Here is a 13835-nt window from a genome sequence, read left to right as displayed (position 1 = left end):
TGCTTTGTTGGATTGTCCTGACAAGATTTTCACGCAACTTTTACTCGTCGCATTTAATGCATGGCTAACGAAACGAAACATAAGGGATTATTTTCAGACCTGATTTATTCCAGGTCTGGGTACTGCAATCAACTTGATCACTCTTAACATCATCATTCAATCTGGAAAACAACAAAAACAACCAATCTTTGCAGCATTTGAAGACTTTCGCACTGCATTTGATGCTGTACCTAATGAACTGCTATATAATAAATAGTTGGATCAGGGTTGTCCCTGGTTTGTACTAAAATGGTTGATTCAATTCCACACAGACACAAGCATTCAAATTCGCCTAAGGAGGGTTGGCCTGTTATCTAAAGATATAAAAACAGAGTGAGGCTTAAAGCAAGGTTGTTTGCTAGCCTCTGCTGGGTTTCATTTCTTTATGTCCGACATAGTTTCAGAAGTCTAATAACAGACGCCCCAAGAGTCATGGTAGTTCCTGTATGCCGATGAAATGGTCTTATTGTAGTAATGTTAAAGGCTCTTGATAGTTATGCACAAAAATAGTATCTCTATCAATGTGACCAAAACACAGATTATGCAATTCGGCAATCAAAAACAGATGCTGCAAATACCGATGGACCTTACAAAAAAGCAGTTTGCGAGTGGTTCCAAGTTATGTGTATCTGGGCGTGACAATAAGTAATCATCCTTTAGATACGCCCGATGAAGAAAGTAGACAAATTAAACATCTTACAGCCATATCTCAATCCAGGATCATTAGAGCCAAATTTTACAAATTCTCCATTTCCCGTTAATAGTTTATTACAAAACAGAAAATGATGCCAATCCTCCTTTATGGCACTGAAACTAAAGGAAGGAGATCATACTCTTTTTGGTCTTAGATTGAGGGTGCTTATTGGAAGAAAGCACTGCAATTACCAATGTCCTAATCATTGCTGTTGATTAGGTACGAACTAGGCCAGATTTCATTGCATGGCATATATAAATGGAAATGGTGCGCTTTTTATCGGAAATGCATGATGACTGATTACAAGAATGGCTTACTTGCCCTAATATCAACACATATGAAAGTATCGAATGACAAATTTGTCAATACATGGCGTTATAGAGCACAGAAATTGTTGCACGGCACAGATATTTCAATCAGGTTATTACTTCAAAATCCTGATAAAGCAAAGCGTAAGCTGTGGGAGCACGATTGGAGTTTGACGTGCACCCATTGCTTAAGTTATAAAAAATTTGGAGAAAATCTGTTTGAATTGAAAAAATATGGACATCCTGCACCCTACTTGTTAAGGTTGCTTAGTCCGCAGAATCGTTCTGTATTTCTGCGTTTCAGATTAGATTTATGGCCAACAGCAGATATACTATGTAAACAAAAGCTATTGTCTCAAGATAAAATACTGTGTCATTTTTGGCAGACAGAGAGAAACTTTAAGACACCTATTGGCTGATTGTGTGAGCTGGTTATCATTGAGATGCAGGTATTTCAAACATCATTTTGAAGGATATGTAAATCTAACGCATGTTCAGCTTTGGTATGCTCCATTTCATTCAAACAAGAAATCCATTCGATATGCAACAATTAATTACTTGAATGTGTTGAATTTGAAGGATAGCACAAACTAAATATAGGAATTGACAGGGTCCATTGTGAAAAACAAAAGATCTCTCCTGAATAGTGAAAAGAGAGGTGGCCTAATCAGTTCATGATTTTTACCTCATGTGCTTTTTCAAATGTAAGAATTGTAAAATTTAGTAATTTGCTTATGTTGGTTCTTTGTTTTAATATAGAGCATGCAAGATTCATGCTGTTACTTTAATGTTCAAAGGGTTGTATTGAAATTGTATATGTTGTACATTTTTCTTTATTATCTTGTAATATTGTAAACAATATTTGTATTTTGATCAAATGTTTAAAGGTTGGAAAGTGTGTCCAGCCAAAACAAAACATTTTTTTAAAAAAAAGTATTTAAAATAAGGATAAGAACGTCAAATATTGCTTTAATTAGTTATTTATTAGCATCAGTGACTTCTCAGTGAAACAGTGGACCACCGGAATTGATCATTTTTGTTTGCAAACTCATTTCCAAAAGTGGATAGTGGTACGAGTGTTGCTCTTTGCGGAATAAATTAATTGCCTTTTTAAGAGCGGCTACCACGTCCCATATAATTCCAAAGGTTTTTCTTACTCCCAACCTTCCCAAGCAACATGTGGGAGAAGCAAAATAAAATTGTCATATTGGCCCTCATTACGACCCTGGCGGAGTGGGTCTACGCCAGCAGTATTCGCGGCGGACCCGTCCGCCCTACTACGAGTTCCCGTAGCGCCATGGAGCGTTTTCCGCCTGGTTTTTCCGGGCGGAGAAATCCATGGCGCTACGGGACCTTGTTGTTAATTACGCCACTGTAGTTTACGGTGGCGTAATTAACGCCTTCCCCACTCCCATTATACCCTATGGGGCAAAAATGGGAATGGGGAAGGGTAAAATGGGGAATGGGGATTTACCGCCCCGCCAAGGTCGGAATGGGGCGGTAAATCCGCCAACCCCCATGGCGCTATCGGCAGCTTTCCGCCGTGCTCCATGGTGCATATTGCACCACGATTTCCGCCAGGGTCGTAATGAGGCCCATTGTCTTCGGTTCATAAGCGTGAAAACTGAAGCCTACAATAAAATGTTCAGTTATCTACTTCTTGCTTTGCTATATTATGCCTCGCTATACGTGACATGATTGTTTGCACCCCATCTGTCTTGCTCGCTAATCTACCTTCTACTATACTACTCTTAGGATTTGCTTCTATGTGTTTGTGTTTGCTCATTGTAATATTAACGCAGCGTAGTTCTGCTCCTAGGTGTCGTATTCATTTTTGCTGTGAGCTGCCCTAATGCAATTCTGTTCCAATGTTTCCCTATGGAGATTCTTCCCTTGAGTAATTTCTCTCCACCGTTGACTTGATGACCACTGCTGCCTACTCCAGTTTGTCCTTCCCCAATGTGATTTAGAACCAATCGCTTTACTCTGTCGGCTGCTAGGAGGGGTCTGTAACTTGTGGCTTTCCAGGTGTTTTGGACATCTCCCATGATCCATCACATTGACTATGCTGGTTAGGGCGGTCTGGAAAGATCTGGAAAGTCAAAAGTTGCAGACTACTATGCTTAGCAAACCAGCCCATTACTCAGTGCTTTAGGACTTCTCCCCGCAGTTAACCTACCAAGGTGGGCCTCTGCAAGGAATTTATAGGAAAGAGTGCAGGCAAGAGTCAATCTACTGGCGAATATCAGTTAGTATGTAAATGTAGGCAAAGTGTCCCAGTATTGTGGCTGCCAAATACTAACAAAAAATATAGTTGCATAAAGGGAGCATTTGGTATTGCCCCAGTTATCAGACTTGAATCAGTCAATAGGATGATTCGAGAATTTTAATCCATTTTAGTATGTCATCAAACATGCCTTCAAAAAGGATTTCTTGACCTCAACACGCGTTTCTCCACTGTGCTTCCAGTGGGTCATCAGGAGGTTTTATAGAATCACAACGTAAATGTTTCTAAGGAATAAAAATAAAGTAAACACTAATTACAAATCTGATTTAGTCATGAGATATACACTATCTCGTCATTAGAAAATAAGTAAATTTGTATAGGTTATTCTAACTCGCCCTTGTTTTTTGTTCTGTTGCAAGTTGTATTGCTAATTAATATTTTAACTTTTTCTCTCAAAAGTTGCTCCTTGTATATATGGAGTTTCCTAAAAATGTATGCTGTGGCTAATATCTTAAATGTTCTTTTCCTACATACTAGGGATGCATTAGAGTCAGGGTTAAAAATTAAAAGAAAAGAATAAATGGAATGTCCCTATACAAAAAGGTTATGACTGGATTGCCTTTTTGGTGAAAATCCTCAAGGATACAGTGGTCCTTGTGGTTTTGAAACGTCGACCTGCAGAAGGGATCAGCATTTCAAAATGGCTGCCTTTTTTTGACAAACGCGATAATCAAGCACAAAAACACAATGACGTTATGTCATTGCGTAAAATCTTGCCATGGTCATCCCGTAATGGAGGTTTTTCACAATGTTTCATACCAGCATGGAAGAAAGACTCCATTCTTAAAACACAAGATTGTCAATTCTTCTGGATCTACATGGGTACTTTTTCATATATTCATTGTCAAATTGTGACAAGTGTTTGTAATGAATTGTATACATACATTAACATACACAAAGAATATAAACCATTGTCCTATAGCTGGATAAATGGTTATGACAAAATTTATGTAAACAAATGTTTTTCACATAGATTTGAAAACACTCAAAAAGGGGAAAAGGTTTGCCCTTGAAATAGAACAAATAAAAGGTGAAGACAGATGCAATGAAAATATATCACCGGGCTAAACAACATCTCATATTGAGGTATAGGTGAAATGATAAGAGTGTTGCTCCCCGGATTGTTTTGCTCATTATGGTGCATTTAAATACTATAGTATGTATTTTCAAAAGGAAGCTGGACATTTCATTATCTTGCTTTAGTCCGGTTGTGCATGTATCCATTAAATTGGTCCATCTGGCCTCCTTTCTTGTTAGGAGCCGATCTTGTTTCCACCTCTTGGTGGTGGCTCCTCTTTTTCTATGCCAAACAATGTAATTCCTTCTAGTCTTGATTTTTAATGGCTCTGAGGTGTTCCATTATTCTTGATTTTAGAGCGCGTATTGTGCTTCCTACATAAAGTTTCTTGCATTGGTACTGTATTCCATATACAACACATTTTGTGTTACAATTCATAAAATTGCTTAATTTTCATATTTTACCCATTAGGTAGTTGGATATTGTCTTTTCCATTTTTTCATGTGATGGCATATTTTGCTGTTGCCACACTTTGGTTTGACCACAATTGGTTTTAGACTCCACATAGTTTGTAGATCCTTTGGTACTTGACTGGGTTTGAAGAAACTAGGGCTTATTTGGTTTTTAATGGTTGGTGTCTTCCACCATGCATTAGATCTTGGTCTGATTGGAGAATGTTCCAATGTTTGCTCAGAATTTTGTGCATCGTATGTGTGTCCAAACAGTAACTTTTGTGTAGATTCTTTTATCTACTTTTTTGTTCCATTGCCTAGTAGAGCCGTTCTTTCCCTCTTGTTGGCCATTGTCATGGCTCGGTTTAGAGCTTTTTGGATGTAACATTTCCATTGTCTCTTCTGCATGTCTCAAAAAGTCCTCAATACTGCTACAATTTATCTTAATACTAAGTATTTCTCCATCTGGGATGTTTCTTATGCTATGTCTGGGGTGGTTGCTGTTGGCATGTAGTATGCTATATTGCCTGCCGTTTTGGATATAAGGTTGTTTGAAAGTTATTGTTCTCCACATGGAGCTCAGAGTCCAAGAAATTAATCCTCTGGGTGTTTTCATTCATGGTCAATTGGATGTTGTAATTATTGGTGTTCGAAAACTAACATATTTGTGTAGGGACTCTTTGCCTCAGTCCCATACCATGAGAATATCATCAATATAGCATCCCCAATAAACAAGGTTCTGGTTTTCTGTGAACGCTATATGTTTCCATGCATGTTCTATTTCAAAAGACCCCATGAAGAGGTTTGCAGATGTGGGGCAGATTTTGCACCAATAGCTGTTCCTTGTTGCTGTTGATAGATCCGATCATTGAAGCAGAAAATAAGAGTGAATTTCAGCATAGATATGCATGTTATTTTGCAATTGATATGAAATTGATCAGGATTTGAGGAAGTATTCTGTTAGCTGGATTCCCATTTGATGCAGGATACTTGTATAAAGAGATAATGTTACCATTCTGTAATTTGATTCCCGGAAATGTATTCCAACTGTTGAATTATCTGTACTGTACTAAACTTGAGGAAAAGGGTTGTAAATGTAAATCAATATATTTTGAAATTCTTGATTATTGGTATGCGAGGTGGGAATTTTTTGAATTTTTTATGGATTTTTGTAACCAAATATATGGTTGCCATGATTGGGCATTGGATGTTCAGGTACTCTGCCTTTCCTCTCCTTCCCCCAGAAGCTCATGGTATCCCAAGCTCTGGTTCTCTCTAGGTTGGACTATTCTAACAGCCTCTTTCTAAATCTACCTGCCTGTACTCTCCGCCCTCTGCAACTAATCCAGAACAGGACTGCAAGACTTGTCCTTGGCCTCAAGGCCTGGGATCCTATCTCTCCAGCTCTGAAATCTCTCCATTGGCTCCCAGTGGATGCAAGGATTAAATTCAAAGCCCTCTGCATTGTCCACAAGGTTTTCTGGGGCCTGGGTGCAAAACACCTTCAGCTATCCCTCCGCAAATACATCCCCTCTCGAGCTCTTCGCTCCTCTATCTCTAACTCCCTCAGGGTCAGTCGGTTTTCAAGAAACGAGATCTCGGTCTTCGGCTGGGGCCTCCCTCTGGAATAGCCTCCCTGCCACCCTAAAACTTGAGGAGAAACATCTACGGTTCCGGAAGCACCTCAAGACCTTCCCCTTTTCTTCTGCCTTTGCTCCCCCTCTCCCCTGCTGATCTGTTCTCTCTTGGCACTGTGCACCTGGGTACCCTCTGTCCTCCGGGCCCAGGTACCTGCTCACCCTGCCACCCTCCCGGACTGCCTCCGGGTCACCCCTTGCACTGGTATCCATCTATACCCATACAGTCCCCCCCTTTTTCTTCCTGCACTTGTCAGACCTACCCTGTCTGCTGCCTTAAACCTAGCACTTGCAAATTGCTGGCTGCACTACCACTGTTTGTTGCCTTTATTATTTATCATTATTGATCTGTATCTCCTCTGCTTCACACTTTCCACTTCTCCCCCCTTACGTGCACTTTTCACCTCCACCTCTCCCATGCACTTGCGCTTTCTCAATGTCACTGGGCCTAGTAAGATCATTGTTTTGTTCTCCCCTGTTCCCCTCCCTTGCCTTGTCGCGCTCTGAAACCCTTCTGTACGAGCGCAATAGAAATAAAATATCAATATCAATGTACTGATATTCATCTTCTGTTAGGAGTCCTTCACACCAGATTTTACTCATCAATTGCCACTCTTGAGTTAAGTCTGGAAGTGGATCATGTTTAAAGTTTTTCAAACATACAGTGTCTCTTAAATGATGTTCTGCTTCTCGTACATAGTCCTCTCTTTCATTGAAGACTATACTTCCTCCTTTATCTGCCATTTGTGTTATTGTTTCCGAGTTGTTTCCCAAATCTTGATGGGCTAGTTTTTCCTTCATGGTCAAATTTTGCTGCATTTTCAATTTTTTGTTGGATAGATAATTCTGTCTTGAAAACCCCTTTTTGGAACACATCAATTACATTGTCAAATGGTAATATTGAAGTAAAACCTGAGCGTGTTTTCAGTGTTTCCTCTGAGAGGTTCATGTCAATGCCTTGTCCTTCCATAAATCGTTGAATTGTATATTCTTCCTCCATGTCTTGTAGTTTCAATAATGTTATAGTGTCATCGCCTTTTTTCAACAAAAAGGCTGCCCTTTTGAAACAATGATCCCTTCCGCGGGTCGGTGTTTCGATACGATAAGGACAACTATATCCTTGATGATTTTCACCAAAAAGGTAATCAAGTCAATCTTTTTTATGGAAGCAATCCATTACTTTTAATGTTCAACCCTGACCCAAATTTATCCCTATTATGTACCAAGAAAAAGAACATCTAAGACATTAGCCACAACATACATTTTTTGTTATTTTTAGGAAACTCCCTATATACAAGGAGCAACATTTGAGAGAAAAAGTCACAAAAGGGCTGCAAGACTTATCCTTGGCCTGAAGCCTGCGGACCACATCTCTACTGCTATAAAATCCCTCCACTGGCTCTTGGTCGCCCACAGCAGCTGTGACTAGTGGCCCGATTCTTCATGAGTCTTACAGGCTACCAAGCTCTCTGCACCATCGACACCAGCACCCACCACCATCAACACTTGCCTCTGGTCCCCCCGCATTACATAAGGGTGGCTGGGCATCCACCCATTGAGACACCTACGCACAAGCACTTAGCCTCCTCCCATGGCACACCATGGCACTTACCATACTGCTCTCCCACCAGCAGTGGGCCATACATTGGTCCACCACCCTCCACCCACCCCCTTGCCCCTCTCCTTCACTGCCAACGTAAATTGCACAATACAAATCTCACACGGCCTAGTAGTACAGTTTGTGTTTGTTTATTGTTATTTAGTTACTCCACTTGTTTACATACCCATTTTGTTTTTGGTACCATTATTTCTTGTATAGACACATTCCAAATACTCATCAAATGAAAGTCAAATCTATTCAGAAATGAAGATGATTGCTGTAATAGATGCACACATAAGCCAAGTAAGCCATTCAAAACTGAAATCACACTAGGCATGCATTAATTATGGTGATGTAATATATTATTTTTCAACTTGCTCATTGCACGTGTGGCCCTGGGTGCAACATTCCACGCATCCTGGTGGGAAATAGCACATTTGGCCGACCTGTCACACCATTTGCGCCCACTTCCAGATCCACTGTGTCCGGTCTACACTAGAACTCTGGGCATCTGTTAAACAAAGCGTAAATGTTGTGTCACCATGTGCGTTTTTAACGTTAAAATGCTATATATTTAAATGCGGAATACTGGAAATATTTCATTGCGTTTCAGTGCACAGCTCACCAAAAATATTTCTCATTTTTGTGGGATGTGTATCCATATAAACGAAACTCTCTGCAAACACTACATTAAGGGTCTCATTGTTATTTTGGCCTTCAATCCACCACACTAGCAACTCAAGGACACAATGTTATGCGAATAGCCACAAAAGATTGATAAAATTTACTATATTAAAAGCATTTCTGAAACTTGTATTTTGAAGAATTTGTCTCCCGTGACAGAGAGCATGGAGGCTCAAAGCACTATGCAAGTGAGGATAGGAAGTGTGCTTTATGCTATATGATTAACCATGTCACGGATGAATGATCAATTTGATGCAAAGAATCAACATTGTACCTGTTTAACTGAACTTGCCGATGGCCCCTTCACCACCCAAGACCTGTGTTTCCTATCACGTCTCGAACATGCAGCTGCCAGACTTTATTCTTGCCCATAGCACCATCTCCTACGGTCATTATTATTGCTTGTTGACTCATTGCACCACAGTTCCTATTTACCCCCCAAGCGCCCTGCATGCCGGCCCGCCACATAGTCTAAGGGCTGTGTGCCTTCACCTGGGAGCTCTCTGGTGCGTGAAGCCAGCAAACAGGTTCTAACGGGTTCAGATCGCAGCTGCGTTTAGTACTCGAGTAAGTGTCACCGTCTCTTGGTATTTTACTCGAGTAAGTGTCACTGTCTCTTGGTATTTGACCGCCTTCTGTTCTGTCCTGACAAGGTTAGCCCCTTCCTCTCCACAAATGGCTACTGGCACTGTACATGGCATCTATTTACAATACATCTGTTTTGTTTACTCTACAGCTTTGTACTGCTTAACCGATGCACCTGCTTTACCTACAACTGCATACTTGATGCTTTATTTCACCTACCAGCAATTGCATGCCTGATGTAGCTAGTCTGTGTAGCCACACCTATTTCAACTCATATGCCTGATGAAGCCTACCGTACCATGAGGCGTGCCTTTGCCAGTCTTGTACTCCCACCTATTTTAACTCATATGCCTGATGTAGCCCTCCTACCATGAGGTGTGGGTTTGCTAGTCTTGTACGTGCACCTATTTTGACTCGTATGCCTGTCTGCATGCCTGATGTAGCCCCCAGTAGCATGAGGTGTGGCTTTGCCAGTCTGTTTACTCGCTCCTATTATGTATGTAACCATATACGTACTCATGCACTTCATTAATGTACTATGCACTATGCACTTTCTGTAACTAGCGCATAGATGCCTCTGGGCTTTGAGCGCTGAAATAAATGCAACAAAAAAAAAAATCAATAAAAAACAAATATAACTTGAAATCATAGTTAACATGCATTTACTGTGTATGTTGTAAAAGAAAAAGTGTACTGAGATTTTGTTTTTTTATTCTCGATTTTACAGTTACAACGTCCCAATGTGCTCATGTTATGGAATGACACTTTCTGTGGACAGCTTCTTCAATCAGAATTAGGCAATACTAGTGTGATCAACACATCGTTAATTACAATTATCTGGGACGATCACCACACAACAATCTGTCCCTTCGCCGTTACAGTAACAAGGAGCAATAGAGCAGCCTATAGGTTATGAAAACATACTTATGTGAAAGTGTTACATTTCGAACTGAAACCACTCCGTCCTTCTCTCACTAAGGTATCACAATGTACGTCGAAGAAAAAAAACTTTCTGTGAACTATACAAAATCATAGGAGTATAATTCAATGTATATGAACTATACAAAGTCTGATTAATCGATCGATGAAGGGAATTGGCATTGTAAGATGTTTTCATGGACATAATCCCCTCTTTTCAGCGTTTTAACAAAAATAATGTTTCAACCTTTTAGTGACAAGAACAAAATATCTTGCCAAATAGGGCCATGTGTCTGTTTATAGACTGGGTTCAATAACATTATGATGTTGGTGATGACAGGGTACGTTTGGCGATGCTGACCACCAATGTAATTAAAGTAGGTGGAGCATATCGTTATGATAAGTGATGTCAGCTTGAGGGACGGGTGATATGATTTAGTACCGCAAGGGCACTTGCTTAGGGCGATGGATCAACGGATAAGATTTCCACAAGATGGCAGCGCCCAGGCAGGCGTTTTCGCTGGTATAAAAGTGAGGAAAACTAAGGTAAGGTGCATAGGATTTTTTCTTTTTTAAGTTGGTTCGAAAACACATGCCCGATCGAATGGGACACTGACATTTCTGAGCAAACTAACTCAAACTAAAATGTGGCCCATCTACATGGCCCCATCAAAAGATATCAATATACATGTTTTATACAAATGCTCACGATTGGTCATTGGGGTGGATTTTTCTAGTTCCGGCAAAAAAATTATATTTTCGGGTCAGATCCGGAAAAAGTACTTTGTCCATTAAGTTAACCAATATGCTTTTATTCCTCAGACCGGGATTTGAACTCGGATCTCCAGGACCAAAGTAAAGTGACTTACCCAGTAAGCTACAGCAAATTCGGGTTAAAACGTTTGTGAGTATTCCTGTCAGGATTGTACTCTGCAAAAAATATTCAAGAATAGCTTTGTAAAGCTGTGCACCTTTTCTAATTTGCTTGCAACATTGCTGCTTTCTTTAATAACGTATTCATATACTGAAATGTAAATGTTTAATTATGGGGGTTGGAGGTGCTAAGAAACATTTCGAGTTCTCCGTCACCTAAATGTACAATCTCCACCCGTGTTCCTCCTATTCGACACGCTGATGGGCTCCTACAGTTAATAATTCTCATTTCCAGTAGCAAATGCGACGGCCCCGCTTTCACGAACCAATTTTGAAGGACTGGGAAGAGATAGCCGAAATAACGCTAGCAATATGTGGACATACATTTTTCTTCGACAGCGTTACGGTCTTTGGAAAGTGTGTAAATCTGGTACAGGCTACTACTATCGCCATCTTTACAGACTGACGCCCAATGCCACATGGCTTTCCAGGCTCCCAAGAGAAGAGCCAAGTCAAAGCAGAACTTCACAACAAGCCTTCCTTCTCATGTGTGTGCCCTTGCATAAACGAGATCTGGTAATCACCATGCAGAGTTCTCGCTCGAAAACATCAAGCACCTTGGGCAGTTACGTATCTGGGGTTTTGACCTTACAAAGCACATGCAGAAGCATCGAGAAATCGTGACATCCAGTTGGTATACCTGAAACATACAGATTACAAACATTGTACGTACTGCTCTCTCCAATTAAAAATGACATTTTAAACATGCATGAAGCTACACAAGCACAATTCCAGACACAACCAAGTCTAACTCACTGAAATCCAGTAGCCCAAAACCTGCGCAAGACGTCCAATGGAATGTCACTCATCGACTTCACATGTTTCTATTACAAGGTCATGTGGTGGCCACTGAGAGCCACCTGTGTCCTGGGGGCGGGGCCGAGGCGTGACGTTCCCACGCCCACAGTTGAAAGGCCACACCCCAGGCACTCACAAATCAAGATACATGTGCCAGAGGCTTGCGAGAAAGGAGGGGAGGCTGGGTGCTACAGCAAGGAGTCGCCAGAGCCGGCATGCGTTGCCGCTTGCCTGGGCGTGCAGCAGGCTGTGCCCAGTGGTCGCTCGGGCAGGGAGGGGAGGCGCCTTGGCATGATCAGAGGAGAGGTCACCAGCAGCAACAGTCACTGCCGGGTATATCCAAGAACAGAACCATGGCTGGGGTACTTAGACCATCTCCTCCTACCTTGGACTTCCTAGCTATCAGGAGAGCGTCAGAGTAGGGCTGAGCTTCCCAAGTCAACCAGTGCAGAGCCAGTCAAGCGAGTGGGCCGGCGCAAGGAGTTTTCCGGGGACATGCGCTCCAGAACCTTGGCCCATGGAAGGCGCAGAGCCTGCAAGGTTGCACAACAAATGCCGCAAAGCATGGAATGTAGATCAGCCTCGGGAGGTAAATCAGAAGAAGACCCCAGCCCACCAGTCCCATACAGGGCACCCGAGGGCTGGGAATAAGGGTGCACAGGCTATCAGCGTTCCAGGCAGGAGGGTGCAGACCATGGGCGGGTGAAGCTGCGCCTGGCGGTGTCAGAAAGGGGAGGGTCGGGGATTACTACCCTGCGGGATCTGACAGGAGAGAGATGGGAGGTTACCCCTTCACATGGGGGTCGGGGGGAGGGGCAGAGGCTCCCGTGTCAAGCAGGAGGGGGCACATCCGGTTCAATGGGACATCGGCAAGCCGGGGGCGGGGGGTAACATGACAGGAGACCAGGCTGCCAGGAATGCTCCTGGGAGTCTGTCACAGGAACGGCCTGGCGGCGCGGGGCCCGGCCACGCAGTACCAGGTGCAGTATCTTACCCTCCCACGTCCACTCCCCGTGCACAGCCCTGCTCGGCCCTTACGTTCGAAGTCAGAGTCGTCGTCGTCGTCCTCTTCGTCTTCCTCCCCGTTGGAGTCGGTCTGCATGGGCTGCTCGTCCCCCCCGAAGTTGACGTGAGTTTTGCGGGCTCCATCCCGCAGTAGCTCGAGCTGCTTTTCCTCGCGCAGGCGGCTGAAGTACTGCACGGCGAAGTCGACCAGGTCGTCCGGCCGCTGGCGCAGAACCTCTACCGTGTAGCCCTGTAGCAGGTCGGTCAGGCCGGCCGGGATCTCGATGTTCATGGTGCCTCCGCCCCCCGTGGCTCTGGTAGGCAGCGGCTCCCCCTCAGCGGCCCCGGCTGCACGGATCGTGCTCTCCGCCTCTCCCCTCTTCCCCCTCCAGCCACCACTCCTGTCAAAGCCCTTCAGTGCCGAGCGCCGGGACTAGGAGAGCTGAGGTGGTGCTGCTGCGGTGCGGTCTGCGCACGCGCCGCAGGGAGAACCGAGCCGCGCACGCGCTCAACTAACGGTCTCTCCCTCTACCTCCGTATGGATGGCAGACTGGTGGGAACCCGGCGAGCTCGCGAGCCCCTGACGTCATGCTCAGATAAGAGATGGAAAATACTTCCGCGTTGTTTCTTTCACAGCGCGCGAGGGTTCTGTCAGAAGCCAGCGCGGTTGGCAGAACAGTTTACTCTCCACAGCTCAGGTCTGTCAGTCAATACGCTTTTCATTTCAGCCCGGAAGGCAAACTGCTGCATTCCAGTCAAAAAGTCTCCGTGAGTTTAATACAGTGCTCGAGTGACACTCCAAAGATTCGTTCAAATGTTGGTATTTCTGCCGTTTCTCCAACAAATGTCACAACAACGCATTGTCTTTCTGTGCTAA

The 13835-nt window shown here is 43.1% G+C and overlaps 1 protein-coding gene across 1 annotated transcript in view; it reads right to left on the bottom strand.

Moving 5' to 3' along the window:
* Positions 1-13530, bottom strand: part of PRKAR2A (protein kinase cAMP-dependent type II regulatory subunit alpha) — a 1246928-nt gene extending 1233398 nt beyond the window's left edge. The window contains exon 1 of the mRNA XM_069643325.1: positions 12992-13530. Within this exon, the coding sequence (XP_069499426.1) occupies positions 12992-13250 (259 nt within the window). The 5' untranslated portion in view covers positions 13251-13530. The remainder of the gene's footprint in view (positions 1-12991) is intronic.
* Positions 13531-13835: the final 305 nt, after the last annotated feature.

Source organism: Ambystoma mexicanum, chromosome 2p (genome assembly GCF_040938575.1).
Source record: "Ambystoma mexicanum isolate Mex_15411 chromosome 2p, UKY_AmexF1_1, whole genome shotgun sequence".
NCBI classification, from domain to species: domain Eukaryota; kingdom Metazoa; phylum Chordata; class Amphibia; order Caudata; family Ambystomatidae; genus Ambystoma; species Ambystoma mexicanum.
Note: the sequence above shows the minus strand (reverse complement) of the source record. Positions and strands in the feature narration are given on the sequence as shown.